General features: G+C 53.3%; 1 protein-coding gene across 3 annotated transcripts in view; it reads right to left on the bottom strand.

Moving 5' to 3' along the window:
* The window catches only part of KATNIP (katanin interacting protein), a 201,222-nt gene that overhangs the window by 21,150 nt on the left and 160,205 nt on the right, over nucleotides 1-19,867 (bottom strand). For all 3 annotated transcript variants that reach the window (XM_046666914.1, XM_046666915.1, XM_046666916.1), the window contains 4 exons: nucleotides 12,557-13,421; nucleotides 5,170-5,892; nucleotides 4,212-4,417; nucleotides 1,856-1,934 (listed from right to left, as the gene is read on the bottom strand). In XM_046666914.1, coding sequence (XP_046522870.1) covers nucleotides 1,856-1,934; nucleotides 4,212-4,417; nucleotides 5,170-5,892; nucleotides 12,557-13,421 — 1,873 coding nt within the window. The remainder of the gene's footprint in view (nucleotides 1-1,855; nucleotides 1,935-4,211; nucleotides 4,418-5,169; nucleotides 5,893-12,556; nucleotides 13,422-19,867) is intronic.

The raw sequence follows: 19,867 nt of genomic DNA, 5'->3' as shown, positions 1-19,867 counted from the left end.
CATACTAGCTGTGTGACCTTGGGCAGGTTACTCAATATCTCTGAGCCTCAGTTTCCTAATTTAATCTGGAAAATGGAGAGAATAAGAGTGGTGAGTGTTCAGTGAGATAAGGCAGGGCGAGTCCCAGCACAGTGCCTGAATGGGAGCCAAGACCAAGCCTCAAACCAGGCGCTTGCCTACATTAGGCTGGTTTTTAAAGTTCTCCTGTTGCACTAAAGCGACTGAGAGAGTGTTCTGGAACATAAGGGGCTGTGAGGATTCAAAGTCAGGCATCTTCCTCTTTTCTAAGAGATAACTTGTCTCCATGGAGTGAGGGAGAGAGAGATGAATTCTCACTGGGCACAACATGGAGGACTTCCTGGGGAGGAGGATGCTACGGGGCGCGGCCCAGGTCCCACCTCCCACCCCCAGGACTGAAAGACTCATTCCTCCAGCGCCTGGGAGTACTGACAGCTCACGGCTGAGGCGCCCACTTGTGACTGCCCTTGGCACTGCTCCTCCCCAGGAGCAGCCCATACCCAGTGACACGTTGATACGGGTGTATAAAGGCCCGGCCCCCTCGCTGAACTCAGGACAACTCCACGGGGCCGCGGCAGCTCCAACGTTCCCTGCGGGGCTGGCCGAGGCCTTGATTTGACTGCAGGAGGCCCAGCTTCTCCCTCCTCCAGTCCTGCTTCCTGCCCCTGCCCCCGCAGAGCATGCCCCAGCAAACTCCATCTAAGAGTCTGCTTCAGGGAACGCCATCGGTGACACCCCATCCTTCATGGGCAGGGACGGAGGGAGCGCAGGCCCGGCTGAGGCACGGCTCACACGGAAGCCCGCGGGTGGCTCAGGAGATGGTGTGGGGAGGAATGCAGCAAGGGCGAGGCTGAACAGGGACGTTCTGGCTTCCATCTGGAGACAGCGGTGGGGAGGCGGGGAGAGGGATGTGACGTGGCGAGGCATATCTCTTGTTGTCAGAAGATAACTAGAAGCAGATGACATGCACGGGGGCACGAAAGAGCAGGAGGTGAGACTGCAAGGAGCGAGCAAGCGAGAGAGCGACAGCCTTGTTAACAGGGAACGGGAGGGGGAGATCACAGTCAGCGTGACCTCGGGCCTGGAGATTCCCCAGGAGGCAGACACAGGTGCTGGCGGGCACGTGCACAGAGTGGGAGAGGAACTGGCTGGAAGGGAAAACAGGAAAAGAAAGAGAAGAACAGACACAGTGACACCCAGATGGGATCGCTCAGAGGCCACAAACCAGCAGTTGGCTGGCCGAACATACAACACGTGTTTTGTCTTGACTCTTGGCGTTTTGAAATGTTATAAAATTAGTCATCAAAATCTGGAGATTTCACATAAAAACCCGAGTTTCTGACTTCTCAGAAGACCTGGCACCCACCCCGGCTGGCACGACTCCAGCCGCCCCACCTGGAACAGGGAGGACGCAGGTTTCCTTGCTCATGGCCTCTTCTGCGGTCCAGTTTGAAGGGAGGCTCAGACCACTGGACTGACAGATGCCTCAGGCTGCTTCTGGCTCTTACCTCTTCTCGTTCTACGCTTTCTGGGCTCCAACTGCAGCCTCCTGGGTCAGGGCCATGGCTAACACATGAGGTGTCTGCATGCAAACGTGCCCCTCTGGGAGGGCAAACTGCAAAGAGGGGCCCCTGCTCGAAAGTAACACAGCCCTGCCAGGGCTGGCAGGCTGAGCACTGGCTGGTTTCAGCTGCCACTCACCCCATGACCTGGTGTCTCTGTGAAGTGTACAACCTGCCCAACTGTCCAAGGAAACCCTATCCTAAGTGGCCGTGACTTCTCCCAACCCTTAAAAGTCCTCCTTCTACCTGGCACTGCCCCAGAAGAGGGTACTCACAGATCCCATGGTAGATGCCCGGCTCCGGAGTAGTGACTTCAGGAACGGGGGTACTGGGTGGCAGCTCTAGCTCCAGGACCTACACATGAATTGGGGGAGAAGCAGAGGGAAAACGGGTGATTTTAGCAATGCCCACAGCACTGGCTGGCCGTGTTTCCAGCTCTGGCTGCCAACCTGTGCCCAGGTAAGCCCTGTGTCTTTCTCATTGTTTCCTGTCCTTCTGAAAGCTCTGGGACTGGTAATATGGGCAGGCCCAGAAACCTGTGTGGGTCTGAGTCCTTGACAGGAGCTCCTATTGGTAGGGCAGGAGTTTGACACTACCAGCTAAGGTGATTCAATTTTTTCTGGAACAGGGAAGGACCCAATAATTGTTTATTTAGTGAGCTAGAGGAGGAGAGGAAGGAAGGAAGGAAGAAAGGAGAGAAAAAGGGAAGGTGGGAGAGAAAAAAGAGGGAGGGAGAGGGAGCTCAAACCATAGAGAGTGGTTCTCAACCCTGGGGCCTAGGCATCTGCATTTTAAAGCTGCGCAGGGGATTTCCATGGGTAGCCAGGATAAAGAACATTTGTTCTATAGATGGTCAGAGTGGGCTGCCACCCCCTCCTTCTTGGGTCTCATCTATAAACTTTGCTCATTAGATGTCTGCACCAGAAGTTGGGTCCAAGTGCCTTGACTACTTGACAGACAGGAAAGCTGAGATACAGAAAGGAGTGAAGTCGCTTGTCCAGATCTTAGAGTTTTGGTGGGGATGGTGTTTCAGTCCCAATGACAACCTGCTGAACCCCATGGCCCAGCCACTAGGGACAGCCTCTCCAGGCCCCTGCCCAGCTATGGGGAAGAGGGTGGGGAGGGCAGCCTGCCAGAACAGCCCAGCTGCTGGGCAGCCTCGGGCCACCAGGGAATGGGGTGCTGCGCTGGCACCCGCGTGCCTTCCCTTGCCCTCCCTGAGCCTCCGAGGGCTCCCCTGGTGGACGCACTGACCTGGACACCCAGATAGGTGGCTGCAGCTTCAGCCCGCCACTTGCTAGGGGTGTGGCCCTGACATGACCCTGGCTTCCCTGAGCTTGGGTTCCTCGTCTCCAAGACGAAGAGAACAGTCCCTCCCTGCCCCTCACAGGGCTGCATCTGACCAGAGGCCCTTAGAAGGGACTTCACCATTTAGAAAATGCTGGGCAAATGAAAGGGTCAAGGTCAACTCCCAGCTGGAGGCCATGGATCAAACCCAGACTACAGACCTATTTTGTGGCCCAAAGAAGGCTTGAAAACGTTTTGAATTAGTTGCCAACATTTTTCAATTGAGAGACTTTACATAAAAATCCAGGTTTCTGGCTTGATTGAAAAAAATCAGGACAACTGTCACCATGGGCTAGCCACTCTTGTCTGGGTGGAGTGGCAGCTTCTCTCCTTAGAAGCGAGAGGGGCACCCTCGCCAGTTGACCGGGCCTCACCACTCCCATCCTGCATGATGCTCTGCCCAGCCCTGCAGGTTGCAACCCCAGTGAACACGGTGGGATGGACAGGCCGTGTGGCTGCACCGCCTCAATCAGGACCTTGCCACGGCTGAACCTTCCATCCTTTGGCTTCTAGTGGTTCCCGCCCTCCCCTACCCTCTTTAGCCATCTCCTCTTTCTCCTTATGGCCTCAAGAACATACCTGGAGACCCTGGGGGCTCTTCACCTTGATTATTGCTCTTTAAACTTGGACTGACCCTTGCCCTGAAGGTCATCTTTCATCTTTAAAAAATCTGTCTATCAATTAAAAGCACAGACTCTGGAGTCCTGCTTTCAAGTTCCAGCCTTGTTACTCTCCCACTGCGTGCCCTTGAGCGAGTCCCTGAGCTTTGGTTTCCTGGATGGGGTATTAATGGTCTCTATTCCCAGGGTGTCAGGAGGGTTAAACACGATCACACGGTCACACAGTGCTTCACAACTGGATCACGACGTGGAAACAAGAGGCGATGGCCTGGCTTGTCATTACTCTAATTCTAAATCTGCCTATTAAAAGCATTTCTAGTCCCTCCATCAAAAACAACAACGAGTGATCAAAACGCAACTCAAAGCAAAAATTCCCCTGAGACTGCCAACTTCTAAACTACGGAGATGACACAGACTGATTTCTCCTAGCTTTGATTAAAATTTGAATACTTTCCTCGCTTTGGTTAAAAAAAATAAAAATAAAAAATAATTAGAGAATGAAATATGACGTACAGAACCAAAAATGAAGTAGAAAAATGGGACTGTCAAACAGCAGCACGAGCAGCTTGAAGGACATCCACCTTCTTTCTTCCCGCCCGCTCCCCTGCTCTGAGCGGGGAGAAGCCTCTGCAGGGGCGCCCCCGCCCCCGCCCTCCAGTCCTACCCGGTCAGCAGCCCCCGAGCCAGCCTGGGTGTAGGGCCTCTCCTCCCCGTCGCCGTCGGCCGTGCTGGGCCTCCTCAGCGCCTCCTCGCACTGCGGGCCGCAGAGGCCCTCCACGTCCACGTCAAAGGTCTCATCAGAACAGAAGATGGCCTCAAGAATGTCTTCATCAGTCGTGAACAAGATCGTGTCTCCAAAGTGCTCTGGGGCTGAAAGGGTTACCAGGAAGAGGGAAGAGTCAGCTCCCCCCAAATCCCAATGATCTGTACCCCAGGAACCTAACCTCACCAGCCTTTGTGCTACCAAATCTGAAACCACTATCAGTCCTGGGTTTGCATAAGCGAGCCTCCTCATTCTTCACGTCTGCCAGTGGAACGCACGGACAGTAAGAACCACACAGACCCAGTGATGGCGCCCAGCCTGACGGGAGTCACTGTGCTCTGTCAGGAAGGAAGCAAGGCTTCTCAGGCATCGGGAGAGGCCCCACCCAGGTCCCTGCTGATCCTTTTGACAGGGGGCCTTGCCTGAAAGGGCGGGGGAGCTACGCCCCCAACCTGGGGAGCCTGCAGGGTGCCAAGCCCTGCTGCTGGTTAGCTCCGGCTCCCCTCTGGATGGGGCTGGGCTTCCCGGGAAACAGGTCCTTGCCCAGCTTCTCCCCGTCCATGTCCTGCCCCGCTCCCTGCCCTCCAGCTCTCCTGAGAGCACTCCTCAATCAGTCCCCCGCAGGAGAATCCCTTCCCAGGCTTGGGCCCCCGGGAAACTGAGTGAGCCCAGGACCCAGTGGAGGAGTTTCACTGGGGCCAGCTCTTGCACACCCATGCTGTAAAAGGTGAGGGGGGCCAGGGCTCTGAAAGAGGAGAGACCTATCTGTCACTGGCTCACCAGTGGGTTTAGTTTTTCCTCAGAGTCTCAGCAAGGAGCAGGCAGGGGCTTCAAGAACATTCTTACAGACATACTGTACCTCCTGTCAGGGTTCCCGAGGCCTTGGCAATTTCTCCTTTAAAGATGCACTGCACGTCTAACAGCATCGTGATGTCCTTCACGCCGCGGAAGGAATGTATCCGTGATTTATTGTAATTCCAAATCCTGATCAGGGCGACTTGGCAAGGGTGCGTGAAGTCGATGGAGATGGAGTGGGACTTCCCCGGCGTGAAGGGGGCCAGCCAGACGTGCATGTCGTCCTGGGTCCTGTTCACCCCGTCTATGAGGTTGGTGATCACACGGGGGTCTTTCCCGTAGGCTGGTAAAATATTGATGTCAGGGGGGTCTGCCTGAATGTTTGCAATTCGCACTGGCTCTCCCTTGGAACTGAATATTTCTATTCCGTTAAGGCCAACATAGTGCCTGTCCCCCCACGTAGACTTGATGTCAATGACCAAGCGCTGTCCATAAGGCAAGACAGGGATTTTAAAGTCGCTTGCGTCATCAATCTCTAGGAAGCAGCTGTCCTGCCCTTTCATGGGCTCCAGCTTCTCCTTCCAGGGGAGCGGCTGGTCACTGTGCCGGCTGCTCTTCTGCTGCTGCAGGAACTCATCCAGGATGTCCCCCTGGAACTCCATGTTGGAGATGCGTCCCCGGTGGGAGCGGTCAAAGGCATTGAGAGAGTCCCATGACTCATGCAGTGTGTGCTCCTGCTCACTGCACCACGGGGTCCGGGGTGGCATCCTGGTGGACCAGGCATCTTCTGGAAGAAAGGACACAGGAGGTGTGAAGCCCCATTAGTGGCTCGTGTAGAAGTGGGGACCCTTAGAGACTGTCTCATCCAGTGGCTCTCAGCTGGGTGGGCTCACCCTCAGGGGGACATTCTAGAAACTGGTGGGGTTGCCCTTAGCTGTCTCAATGCCCGTTGGCCCTACTGGCACCTGATGGGTGGGGCCGGGGGTGTTAATATCCTGCACTCATGGGACAGTCCAGGCACAGAGCATGGTCTCCTTGTCTCACACAGCATTCAGGTTGGAAAAAAATTGTTTATGGTTACCTAGTCTGGAACTCAGCTGTTTTACAAAAAGCAGTATTTTCTGACGTGCTCTGAATTTTCTAAGAATGCAACCCACCATGCAAATGAAGGGAAGACTATTTTGCTGCCTTAGAACCTTAGCCAGAGGTCAGTCTCCACTTCGGAAACTCACAGGGACCTGGTGATGCTGCTGCCCGCGGCGTCAAAGTCAGCAGCCCCAGGGGCTGCTCCAGAGGCTGTCACAGTCACGTGACTCTAACGGTGTTTTCAAAGACTGCCTGATGGCAGGTGGGAGGCTTGTAAAGGCATGCTCCATGGAAAACAGCCAGATAAGCCATTTTATTTTAATTATTTTTTTTAAAAATTGGCACCTGAGCTAACATCTGTTGCCAATCTTTTTTTTTTCCTTCTTCTCCCCAACCACCCTAGTACAGAGTTGTATATTCTAGTTGTGAGTGCCTCTGGTTGTGCTATGTGGGATGCCACCCCAGCGTGGCCTGATGAGCGGTGCCATGTCCACGTCCAGGATCCGAACCAGTGAAACCCTGGGCCCCCGAAGTGAAGCACGCAAACTTCACCACTCGGCCACGGGGCCAGCCCCAGATAAGCCATTTGAGATGCGGCATATCCTAATATGGGTGGCATGCGCCAACACGTTAATATGATCGTTTGTGGGTGGTGCGTAGGAAGGATTTTTATTTTCTTCTTTGTCACTTTATTTTCTAAGTTCCCTACACGCATTATCTTTATAATCAGGGAAAATGCTATTAAAAAAACCAAACAACCCAGGTATGTTACAGGGCAAGGAATTTACTTCTACATGGGGCTCAGTGGGCTCCAAGAGCTGACGCTACATCCCGAGCACGTGCAGAGCAGGGGTCTGGCTCTCGGATGGGGTCTCAAGGCCCCGCTACCCTCCCTGCAGAACACAAAAGCCCCGTGTGCTCATCAGGCAGCGGCCTGTCCTCACAACCATGCCATGGCTAACTGCCACCTAAGAGTGTCATTCTGGAAAAACAGCAGCTGATGACACTGACACTGTTTTTTCTCCTTTCATATCACACTGTGCCCTGAGCTCCATTTTCTGCCTGGCTCCTAGGGGGCCTGGCTCCATCAATTATCTTCTCTCTCCAGAATCTTCAATCACTCCTTCCCCACTGGCACCTTCCCCTCTCTCTGCCTGCAGACACGCATAAATCTCTCCTACCTGGAAGAAAAAGGAAGCCGACCTGATCTTCTGGCTCCCTGCAACCGCCTCTCGCTGCAGACACTCTGCATCCTCCATGCCACTGCCCACCCTCAACCCCCTGCCACCTGGCTCCTCTTGGTAGTTACTGTTTTGCCCACCCAAGTGTACTTCCCCTTCTCCTAGGAACAACACCCTGATATTTCTTTGGGGATCCCCCACCTTCAGGCCATCCAGATGAGGTGAACGCTGACAGCATCTTTCCAAGCTGGGCTCATGAAAGGAACTATGGGGAGAGAAGGGCTCTCTTTAAACTGGCGCTGCTAAGCTGGCAGGAGTAGGTGTGGAGATGCTGGTGGCCATTTTGCTACACTGTTGGGGGAGCCTCCCTGAGAATGAAGCCAACATGGGGAACGTCAGTGGAGGGATGGGGAGACAGTCTTGATGACATCACTTGAGCTGCAGGACCCAGCTGTGCTTGCAGTCAAATCCCTGGTGGCTTTCTGTGCCTTGCATCCATAAGAGTCCTACAATTCCCATAATGAAACGACTGAAGTTTCCAGTTAGAGAAACAGCTTTCTCCAAGTACACAATGACCCCAAGTCTCTTCTCAGTCCTCATGCTGTACATCCCAGGCAAAGCTCTTCCACTTGACATTCCCTCCTCCACCGGCTTAGGAGACATTCTGCCTTCTTGGTTCTCCACTTCCCCCACCGCTGACAGCTCCTCCCTTTGTATCACACTAGCCTCCGCTCCTCCCCATACCCCAAGCCTGGGAGCATCCCAAGGCCTCAGCTCCATCCAGTCCTCTCCCAACACTGCCATCCTTCTTCGCTCTCATCCAGCTCCTGGCTCCTATGCAAGTACTGCCCAATTTTATACGCCAAGTTCTGGCATCTCTCCCCAGGCACCACTGACCCTTGGAAGGTCCAGACATGTCCACTCTGTCACTTCAAACTCTGTGTGGCTAAAATGGAGGTTGTCATAGACCCCTGTAATTGGCATTGTCTCTACTACGCTGAGAACGAAGAAAATCGAACTCCTGGCCATGCCCACAGGGCCCTGAGTGTGGCCCCACCGAGTTCTCCAACCTCTCCTCACACCCTTCTGCCCATGATCACCCCGCTCGAGCCACAGCCGGCCTTTCTGTCCCATGGACACACTAGGTTTCTTCCTGCCTCAGAGCCTTTGTCCTTGCTGTGCTTTCTGCCAGGAATGCTCTTCCCCAGATCCCCATGGAGCCGGCCCTCCTTGTCACTCTCCTTCTTGGAGAGGCCTTCTCTGCCCTCTTCCCTGCTGTGTCCCAGCGCCTGGCACAGAACCTGGTGCACCTGGTGCATGGACATGCTCACTAAATGTTCTCCAGTAAAGAGATGGCTGGCTGGCCCCACCATTACATACGTCTGTGTTCAGGCCCGGAGGCCGAGGGACACCCCCTCCATGTCAGTTCTCTGGCACCTCTTCTCTCCCCTCCTCTCCTCTTCTGCCAATAAAAGAGGCACTAGGACCTTCTTCCATCCTTTCGTCCAGGCGTGGGGCTTAGCAGCTGGCCAAAGGAACTCCCCATATCGATCACTGTGACTTCAGTGTATTGTGATTTGTTTCCACTGACTGAAATGAATGGCCTGGGTTGGTCTGCAAGTGCACTGGGAAGACAGCATCCAATATCACGTATCAGGGACTCACCTCGTGCTCCTCTGCCTGGCTGTGCAAGGAAGACAGGACCCTGCTTTCATTCTGCATCTGCTTTCTCATCTATTCTCCCTGAGATGTACACTCTGGGTTTTAAAGGCAGAGAGGTGTGGACTTTCTCCTGGACCTCTGAGCCATGGCAGCAGGTTGGGGGGCCCACGTTTCCCTCTGTCTGCAGGAGAACATACTACTCAGTAGTCCTTGGAGTTGAGGAGCTGCTGAGGTGCTTTGTCCTATCTTTGTCAACATTCCTACCCACAAATCTGCTTGGACAATAGGAAGCCGCTGCTTCAATCTCTAGTCAACACAGTCTAGGAGGGACCACCGATTTGAGATGATGGGCTCAAAGATGCAAAACCACTCCTCGGTGGAGACTAATGTGAACTATGAAGTTCTAAACCTGAGTTTATAAAAATCAAAGGCAGCACCATGAGGTGTGCGTTAATTGCTACTAAAACAGGAAATGAAAAAGTACACAGTGAGAGATGACAGAGGTGGGTTCCTTCCCAGGGAAGGGCCTTCGGCCATAGCTGATTAGACCAGCAGTGGATACCAGCGCCAAGTTGGTCAATCAGCTTCTCCCTTGAGACTCTGGAACTGGCCGCTGGAGCTAGAGCTGAGACACTGCCATGTTAGGGCTGTGAGGCCATTTCCTGCTGTGTGCACAGTGCAGAGACAGCTGACCTTGTGGGGCAGAGTGAAGGAGAGTGGACCTGCAAAGAGGCAGAGGCAGGGCCCAGCAGCCCTGGAGAGGCGGGGAGCAGCTTCTGTGGTCCTGCTGGCTCTCTGGCTCCTCCTTGCAATCCCCTGTGATGAGCAGCTACTTCCCTGCTCTGGGGGTCCAGGAGCATCTCAAGCATTCCCCAAATAGCACCCCTTTTACTGCTCAAGCTGGGCTGACGAGGTTTCATTCACCTGTAGCCAACTGACCCCTGAGGAAGACACTTCCAAAATGCAGACGTCATTGCAATGAGAGGCTCTGTTGGACAAAAGGCTTTCCAGGTTCTGTCTTACAGTGATCACACGGTTCCAGCCCCAGGAGGACCTTGGCATCACGCATTCCACTGCATCGTCAGAGGGCTCGGCCTGCCCCTTTCCTGAAGGGCAAGGCTATGGCATTTGCTTCTATGTAATGGGTAATTTAAAATTTTTAAGCAACTTTCCTTTTTAGCATGACTGGCTTAACAAGCATTAAATCTCAAGGGCTTGGTTCCTAATGTGTCATGGAGCCAAGCAGTAAAATGCCCGGAAAGAAATTAAAATGAGACAAAGTCTCTGAACGTGGACAAGTTAGAATGATGCCCGTCACCTGGGAACTTCCAGAGGCTCTGTGGGTCTGTTTACCAGGAAAGGTCAGAATTGCCAGGCCCTCCCAGGGCAGGTGGGTGATGACAGCAGGGGAAATGGCACCGTAGGTTAGCAGTTCCAATCATGGATGCTGCAGTGGGACCGCCTGGGTTCAAATCCTGCTCTAACCTCACTGGCTGTATGACCTGAGGAAAGCTACTTAAACCTCACACAGCTTCTCTATCTGTAAAATGAGGCTGGTGTGAGGACTAATTATATGAGCCCATTTGAGTAACCCGCCTGGACGAGAGCCTGGCTCATTGCAAACATGCCCTGCCCAGCCACTGTAGTCCCTTCTTACCGCCATTCCTCCCACACTGCAGAGGACCCACCAGGAGCTGGGCACCGGGTCCTGGGGATCCCAACACAAACAGGACACAGTTCCTGTCCTCAAAGAGCTTCCCGGTTCTTCTCTTCTACTCTGCTCTCCTCCCTGATACCCAGTCTCAGGGTGAAGGCTTGGCAGGAGTGGGTGGTAGAAGTCTGTAAGGCTGGGGAGCCAGCAGGGGCAGCTCTGCCTGGGAGAACGGAGCCTGTCCCTTACCCACAGGAAGGCACTCAGGGTCTGAGGGACTTGCTCTGATGTCCTAAGTGACATAACAGGGATCTGAAAGAGGCCACGAACTCTCCACACTTCTAAGTGTAGACTTGGGCGGAAGGCAAACCTTCAGGGTCTGTCTACCAGACAGTAATAGAGTAGGAGCCGATTTGATTCACTAAAAAATACATCCATTGACTTCATACAGATACAAAACCAAGAGGCAGAGGCACAGAGTGCGGGTAGTAATGATGATGACAATGAGAACGACAATAATAATAATAAATAGCAACAGCGAACATCTGGTGGGGGCTCCTGCGTGCCAGGCACTGTGCCGAATGCTGCACACGTACGCCCTCATTTGACCCTGCCAGCACCCCATGATATGGGTATTACCAGCATCATTTTACAGACGAGGAAACTGAGGCTCAGAGGGGTCTCAGAACTTTCCCACATGCAGGTTGGCGGTGGGGAACGAGGGTCCATGCCCAGGCAGTTTGACTCCAGGACTCGTGCTCCTGGATGCTGCAGGTTGGGGTTAAATTCAGAGGATCTAGGGGTGAGCCCTGCCTTGGTAGGTCCATGTGCTTTATGGACGATAAAAGACATACAAGCTACTGTCCAAATAATGCCTGCCACTCGTGAAGCAGTTTCCACATGCCAGGCTCTGGTTACCATTTTGAAGCCATCGTCTCACTCCTTCTTTGCAACACTGAGAAGTGGGGGCTTCACTTCTGTTTTACAGATGAAGACACTGAGGTCCAGAAAGTAGAGGCACCTGGCTAGAGGTCTCAGATCCAGAAGGAGCACAGTTTGGATTCAAATGGTTTGACTCCTAGTTGCTACGCTGCACTCCTTCCCAGGACATTATCTGAGTGTAAATATTCAGAAACCCAGCTTTTGGTATCCTCCTTTCAGAGCCCTTATAGATAATCCACTGCAAAGTTCACAAAGCATGCGAGTTTTGCCAGCAGATGTGTATTTTTTTTTCTGACCCACACAGTGGTTTAAAAATAATCTCAATCAGGTGCCAATGTTGAAAAATAAAATTATTCTACATTTCTGATTTCTCTTGATAAAAGGAAAAGGGAGATCTGGGACATAGGCCTTGCATTCCTGAATGCCAAAAAGCAGCTTGAGTGGAGCGGCTGCCCCTTTAGATGGGCTTGTACTTCCAGTTTGCCACAGTCCTCACCACTCCCTACAGTACTTCCAACACCCAGGCAAGGGTCAATTGCTATTTATCATCCCACTTGCGCTATTTTTCTATTGGTACAGTTAAGAATAAAGTGAAGTAACTAGAGATCAAAGTCTCTATCAGAGGTGGAATAACACAGTTGAGACTGGAAAAGCCATGTACTGCAAGAAAGACGGGCAAAGGGACCTATCCTGGTGATAATGACAAATATATCTGCAAGTTTAACATGCAAAGTGTGTCTTGCCCATTTCAATTACTGATGTCACCAGTGTGGCCCCCGGGACAGTGAATTTGTGACCCCTGGTTGAGAAGAACCCCCTTATTTTGCAGATGAGGAAACTGAGGCCTAGGGAGCAAAATGGTTTCATGCCACTCAGCGGCCCTTGAGCAGGGACGACAGCGCCCGAGGCAGACTGCTTCTCGCGCTTACCTCTGCTGACTGGCAGGCCATCACCAGGGCTGCTGCTGAGGGCGCCCTTCCTCAGGCCCCTCCTCCCACTAGCAGGGCGCTCCCTGTTGGAGGGCTGGCTGAAGATGTCGAAGTCATCATCGCAGACTTTGCGGGTCACTCTCTGGGCTCTCGTGTCAGCGAGGACATTCCAGCTGCTCGCTCTCCTTGGCTCACGCCTGGGGCCTTTATCCCCAGCCTCCATCTCCCCAGGACCCTCACCAATGAAGTCGTCTGAGGAAAGCCTGCCTCTCCAGTCCAGCGGCTTCTCGGGACTCAGCCAGAGGGGTTTGGGCTTCCTGCCTCTCCCTGTGGGAGAAGGATGTAACCAGGGCGGGGTTTTCCCTGGCGGCTCAGAGACTTTTCTGCCCCTGAGGTTTTCCAGCTGTTGGATCAGCAAGAGCTCCTGGTCCAGAGGAGGGCATTCCTCAGGTGGGGAGGGGGGAGGGGCACCGGGCATGCTGCCCATCGAGGCTGGGGCTGCTAACAAGCTGAAATGTTCCTTTGACTTGGACAAACTGTTGTTCATGCAATCGGGAGAGTTCATCCTTTCACCAAGTAGAGTTCCTTGTGAGGAAACTTTCGCATCCACTACTGCTCCAGCTGGTAGTGAGTGACCAACACTAAGCTCCTTGTCCTCGTCCATGCCAGCCATCTTGTGGGCATCTTTGCTTTCTTCTGAGTGGGCATCAACGGTCTTCTCTATTCTTTCATTCTTCTCATTCTTCAGGCCAACCAGGATGCTCTGGTCAGCCGGGCCCTCTCCACCTCCTTTGTCTAATTTGCCATCAAAGACGAGATTTTTGTTGACATAAAGCTTCATGTTCTTGGCACCAATGTCAAGATCCTGAAAACACAAAATTTAAAAAAATGAAGATGCATGGCATCAGACTGATGTGCCAAATTTTGAAAGCAGAAGATAAAAAAGAGATACGTGGGCCGCTAGAAACACATGCTTAATAAAACTACAGCACTGGCGATGTTAAACAAGGCTCAGCCTCATTTCTGTGCTAAGCGTTACACACTCTGCCAATCAAAGGACTTTCACAAAGAGGCGGCCTCAGTGGCTGCCTTCGTCATCACCACCTCCTGCTGGGACAGTGGCAGCAGCCGGCTAATTGGCCTCCTTGCCTCCTGTCCCTGGCTACTTCAACCTCTCTTCACATTGCCCCAGAGTTAATTCTCTACAGGAGCAAATAGGGCCCAGCCACCGCCCCTTGTGAATCCCTCATGTTGTTTCACTGCCTATAGCCGTGTTCTTTAAAGTCTGCTTCCTGGGCCTTCTGCACCAGAAAAACTTGGCATGCACACACAACACAGACTCCCTGCCTTCCGTGGGTGTCATATTTTGGGTGCCCTGAAAGCAGAGCTTGAGACAAGGACTTGAGCTTATTGATAGGTACTCCCAAGAGGGAGTGAGGAGAGTCAGATAGGGCAGGAGAAAGCCCAAAAAGGTTTTCCAGCTGGTCATTGTGGGCAGCTGGGGCTCCACGCCGCTGGGGCGCTTTGAGGAACCTGCAGAATGCACCCAGAAGTGTCCCTCTGAAGGTGGGAGGCTGGGGCGTTTGTCCCCTGACTCCACCCCCTGCTGTCGAATGGTGCTCCTGGGGGCATGGGCTCCCCACCACGCGCACAAGCTGAGGCTCTGAGGGCTTCAGGCAGAGAGCCTGGAAGCCTGAGAAGCGGCGCCCTGTCAGCACGCCTGGGCTGTCCGGCCACAGTGGCAGCAGCCATCGGAGGGAGCCAGAGGGGTGTGGTGTGGGCACTTGGTTCTCCAGACCATTCTCTGCACCCAGAAGGTGGAGAAGCTCAGGCCGACGGGATGAATGCGAGCCCCGCAGCATGACACCAGGAACCTTCACAAAAGGGCCCCTGGCTAGCCTCCTTCGCCTCCTCCCCCCAACACACGTGCCCTCTGTCATGCAGGTATTCAGCGCTCCTTCAGTCAGGCCTCAAATCAAATCAAATCAAATCAAAGCCGCGCCTCCTCCCGCTACTGCCCCAGTTCCCCTTCACAGCAAACTTAAGACCGCTTTCCTCAAACCTCGTACAGTCAACTGTACACATTCAAAGTGCACGACTTGAGTTTTAACACATGTATACACCCATGAAATCACCTCCACAATCAAGATAATGACCCATCACCCCCAAAGTTTCCTTGTACCCCTTTGACACTCCTCCCTCCCCTCCTTCCCCCATCCCCAGGCAACCACCCATCAGCTTTCTGTCACTGCAGACAAGTTTGCATTTTCTAGAATTTTTTTTTTATTCTTCTCTCCAAAGCCCCCCAGTACACAGTTGTATATTCCAGTTGTGAGTGTCTCAGGTTGTGGCATGTGGGATGCCGCCTCAGCATGGCCTGATGAGCAGTGTCACGTCCATGCCCAGGATCCGAACCAGTGAAACCCTGGGCCACTAAAGTGGAGCGCGCGAACCCCACCACTCAGCCACGGGGCTGGCCCCTAGAATTTTTATATAAAAGGAATCACATGCTATGAACTCTCAGTGGCTGGCTTCTTTCACTCAGCATGATTGCTTAGAGACTCACCCACGTCGTGTGAATTAACAGCTTCATTCTCTTCAATTGCTGTGGGCCGCCCCACCTGTAGAGCAGACTGCAAGTGTCACCACCACGGCTGCTCTCCTTGCCTCCCTCTTGGTCGTCCCCCTTCCATAGGGCCTTTGTCCCCACCTCAAGACAGAACCCACCCTGCCAAGGACGCCACTAACGGGGGTGACGGAACTCCCTTGTTTGTCTGGGATGACTGATTACTCCTAGCGTCCTCATTCACAGAGCCCTCTTTCCACTCTCAAGGGTCCTAGTTTGGACAATGAATTTCAGGCTGTAGCAGGCAGCCAGATGCAGACGGAACTTCTGTTCGAGGGCTGGGCAGCGGCGGTGTCTGTGCAGTCAGCCACTCCTCCTTGTCAGCAGATTTCCTGCCCTCTCAGCTCTGCGCGTGCTGGCTTCCCCCCCACCTCCCTGCTCTCCCAGGCTCCTCTGCTGCTCCTCCCCTTCACCTGGGCCTTTCACAGCTGGGCTGCCCAGGGCTGGGTCCTGGGCCTTCTGATTTTCCTGCGTTCTCTCATTGGGTGGTCTTATCCAGGCCCAAGGCCTTAAATATTACTCTTGTGCTAATGACTCTCGATTGTTTTAATCTCCAACCCTGACCTCTCTGCCAAGCCCCAAGTGACCTCTCTTCTTGGATATCTAACAGGCATCTCAACCTTAACATACCCCAACAGAATTCTTCATTCACTTTTCCCAGACCTAGTCTTCTCTCATCTTAAGAAAGGTTCTACCATTCAATCAGTGGCCAAAAACCTAGGAGTCCTCCTTGATTCCTCTTGCTCTCCCGCTCACATATCCAATCAATCAGAAGTCCCACAGCGCTCCCTCCGAAACCCACCCCAAATCTATCTCCTCTCCCTGAAGGCACTGCTGCCTCCTGGCCCAGGCCCCCATCACCTCTCCCCAAAACAACCACCGCAGCCTCCTAAGTGGGCTCTGCTTCCCCTCTGCACTGTCACTGCAGCCTGCCCACATGTATACACGGCATCTTCTACACAGCAGCCAGGCTTTCTTTCAAAACAATTTAGATAACGGCAGCTCCCTGCTTACAACTGCCCAGTGATTTCCTATTGCACTGAGAATAAATTCCAGCTCCCTGGAGTGGCCAATGAGGCCTACGGGATCTGGTCTCTGCTGACCTCCCTGACCTCGCTCCTATCACAGGCCCCTCCTCCCTCCGCGCTGCTCCATGGTCCCGCCAAGCTCATTCCCACCTTGGGACCTGTGCCTTTGCCTGGAACGTTCTGCCCCAGATAGCTGCAAGCTTGGCTCCTTGTCTTCAGAGAGGTCTTCCTGGCCGCTCTTTCTAGAGCAGACGCCCCTCATCCGGTCCCCACTCTCTCCCATCACCCTGCTGTATTTCCTCCCAGTCTCTGAAATGGCCTTGTTTATCAGCTTTTTAACTCAGGTGTTGGCTCCCCACTCAAAGGTAAGCTCCAGGACAGCAGAGGCTCCACCAATGTTGTCCAAGGGCCCAGGAGGTAGCTGGCACACAGCTGATACTGAGCCACAACTTTGGAATGGTAAGGGAATGAACACAGGCATTTTTCTCCCAGGATAGCACTGATCTCTAACAATGTTCTGAGAAAAATCTCATCTGAAGAATGGGAGCCTGTCAGTTTCCCCCCAGGCCATTTTCCATCTCGCTTTGGCTTCTGATCTGCTCTTGGGATACAGGATCTGAGACACCAGAGGTGTCTATCTAGACTGAGCCTTCCTGAAGCTGAGCGAGTAAGCTCTAACTACATTTCTAGTTCGCCAAGTTATTGCTATGGAGGTTTCCACAGCAATTTAGAACGAGAACCATCAAGCCTGTGTTACACCACAGGAACTCAGCTTCAATCATCCAATTGCAGCATGGCAGGCTACTATTTGCCGACTGTCAGAAAAGTCGATTCTCAAAGCACTCTTTTACATGTTTATATGGATGTGTTCTCTGTTTAGCAGAGGCACAGAGCAAGTGCGTGCTGTGAATTAATCAGGCAATAGCTATTCGAGAAGGACAGCATGGGCAGCTTTCAATGACTAGTTCCACAAAATTACCACCATGGAAACATCTGGGCGACAGAAACACTCTCCTTTAAGGAGGTGGTGGGGTGGTGGGGAGGCCTTCCAATCCAGCACAGTCATGGTGGGCACCCTGGCTTTCATAAGGAGACGTCTGGCTTCTGAAATGTGTTCGTCTACCTTCCGTGAACGGTCTGGAGCACCACCTGACCTTTGCCTGTCTGCTGCCTGGCTCTCTCTAAGACATGTGGCTGAGAGGGTCAGAGTGAGGGAAGCAGGCTGAGGCAGGGTGCACCCTCCAATGCCCACAGGGGCCAGACAGGTAGGAGAGAGAAGAGAGCTAGGGTGGAAACTACAAAGAGCAGGGGGCCCTGAGGAGCTTGGGAGGCTCAGGCCCTGCCCGACAGTGCTTAAATCGGAAAAGTTTCCAACACTCTGCTGGCCAAACAAGCCATATCTGTGGGCAGATCTGGCCTGAGGATCACCAGAGTGGGATCCCTGGCGGGCAACAGGTAGTGGCCACTTCTCTGCGATTCTAAGTGGGACAAATAAAAGGCTGCCTTATCCCATGCAGTCCTGGGAACAACTCCACAACATAGGCATTAGGGCCCATCTTACAGGTGAAGAAACTGACGGTTAGCCTTCCCCGAGGTCACGCAGCTGGAGCACGGGGAGCTACTCTGGCTGGCATGCCCGAGGTCTTACTGCCATCTCCCTTTGGGTCAAGCTAGACCTGGGGAAAGCCTCAGTCTTGGCCCATGCTGGACTGGCCACTGGCAGAATCACTCACACCAGGTGGAACTGAGCCCCACTTCTATTTTTTAACAAGTCCCTGTGGACCAGCTCTCTGCTACCCTCACCCTGGCTCCCTCCTCAGTCCCCAGAACCAATCACCCTGGGCACTGGTGGGCAGTGGGTGCACACGTATCCTTCCAGACTTTTCCTACGTACACACCTGCATATTGATGTAATGATCATCACACCTCAAGGGTGCATTAGAGGCCACGTGAGACGCACATCTGCACTGTGGGGAAAACAGGGTTGAGGATTTCGGAGGGCCATATTCCTCGGTGTGCCCTCAGTAAAGCTCTGTATAAGGGATGTTTTTGGGAACAGACCCAGGGGAAAAATTCTCTTGCTCCTAAAGAACCAGCCTGCTTCCTCCTTCCCTATCAACAAGGCTTCAGTCCCGACTGCTGCCTCCTTCACCCTGGCGTCCAAGAAACCCAGGGAGAAAGTCCACCCTGCCGACTCCTTAATGTTTAAACTGTGTTTGTGTGTGTGTGTGTCCTTGTGGGTTCCTTGGTGCTAATGCTTTCTTCCTTGTTTAACTAGAGTTACTATTACGCCTTTAGCTGTCACTGCCTCAGACCCCTTTTGCAATGGATTTTCAAAAGGACACTGAAGCTCTGTGGCTGGCCCATGGTTACTGGGAACACCTGTCCTAGTCCATGTTCTGACTTTAGCCTTCTTTACAGTTGGCAAGAACCAACCACATTGAGACTGTAATGCTTTTTTAATACAACAACATTAATATTAGTTCTTTCTAAGTAATTTAATTGACTTGGCAAGGCCACCTTCCTCCCTGGCCCCGGTGTCGAATTACATATCTCTTCCAATGAATGCGTGAACTACTCAGCAAAGACTGACGGTGGCAGTTCCATGATGACAACAACCCAAGCAGAGGTGCGGGCTTTCGCACTCACAAGGCACTTTTCCCCAAGATGAACACCTGCCTTAAGCACAGCTGACAAATCCAGAAGAAAACATTCAGAGCAAAGCACTGGCTAGGCCCTAGAGCTGAATGCCGGGGAGCGTCCATGAAAGCAAACCCTTCCTCAGTGGGGGGCCACAGCTGGAGGTGGACCAGATGTGCACTGGCTGGACCTCATCCAGGCACAGCCCGTGAAGCCAGGCTGCAGGTGTCCCACACTCTGGCTGCTCTGTCACTGACAGGGAGCACACCTGGCCCCGCCACACAGAGAGAACGTGAGCCACTGTCCTTCCTCCCTCTCTTTGCCGTGAAGTGCTGGCTCCAGAACAGGAGGGACTTGGGGGTTGTGGGCTGATTGCGAGGGGCCTCACCCTGACTGTAGGTTTGTCAGGGCCTGGGGGACCTGGAGGAGTGAGCTGCTGCTGTCCAACGAGCTAGCATGTGGGCTTTGGGACCTGGCTCAGGAGCTGACTCCTCCAGGAAGCCTCTGGCCCTCCCCGTCTGCCCTGGTCCCCTCCTCAGGTTGAGGTGAGGGTCCTCCTCTGGGTTCTCAGAGCTGGGCTTGCAACTGGATCCCTGTACCTACTACCCAGTGAGGGCCCACATGTGCACAGCTGTCCTCACCCACATGGACCTTCAAGGACGGGGGACGGGCCTATTCCTACCCATCCTGAGGCCTAGCCCTGGGGCCTAAGATTGCTCCTTCCCTGCAGCACCTGAACTTGAACATCGTATTGGAGGGGAGACCTCAGTGGCCTTTGACATGTCCGCTGGGAGGAAGACCAAGGAAGACCATTCTTTGTGATGCAGAACCTCAAAGAAGATGGTGGGACATCGTAACATTTAAAAAGCTACATTTAACCTGCTACATGCTGGGCTGTGAGCCAATCACTTACACCCCCCCATCACCTCAGACTCAGGACGACAGACATGGATGGGACCCGACAGACTGGGTCACTAGCTGGAGGCCCTACAGCTGAATCTGCGCTGGTTTGGCCCA

Source organism: Equus quagga, chromosome 7, assembly GCF_021613505.1.
Source record: "Equus quagga isolate Etosha38 chromosome 7, UCLA_HA_Equagga_1.0, whole genome shotgun sequence".
Lineage (NCBI taxonomy): Eukaryota > Metazoa > Chordata > Mammalia > Perissodactyla > Equidae > Equus > Equus quagga.
This window is presented reverse-complemented; position numbering and strand designations above follow the sequence as displayed.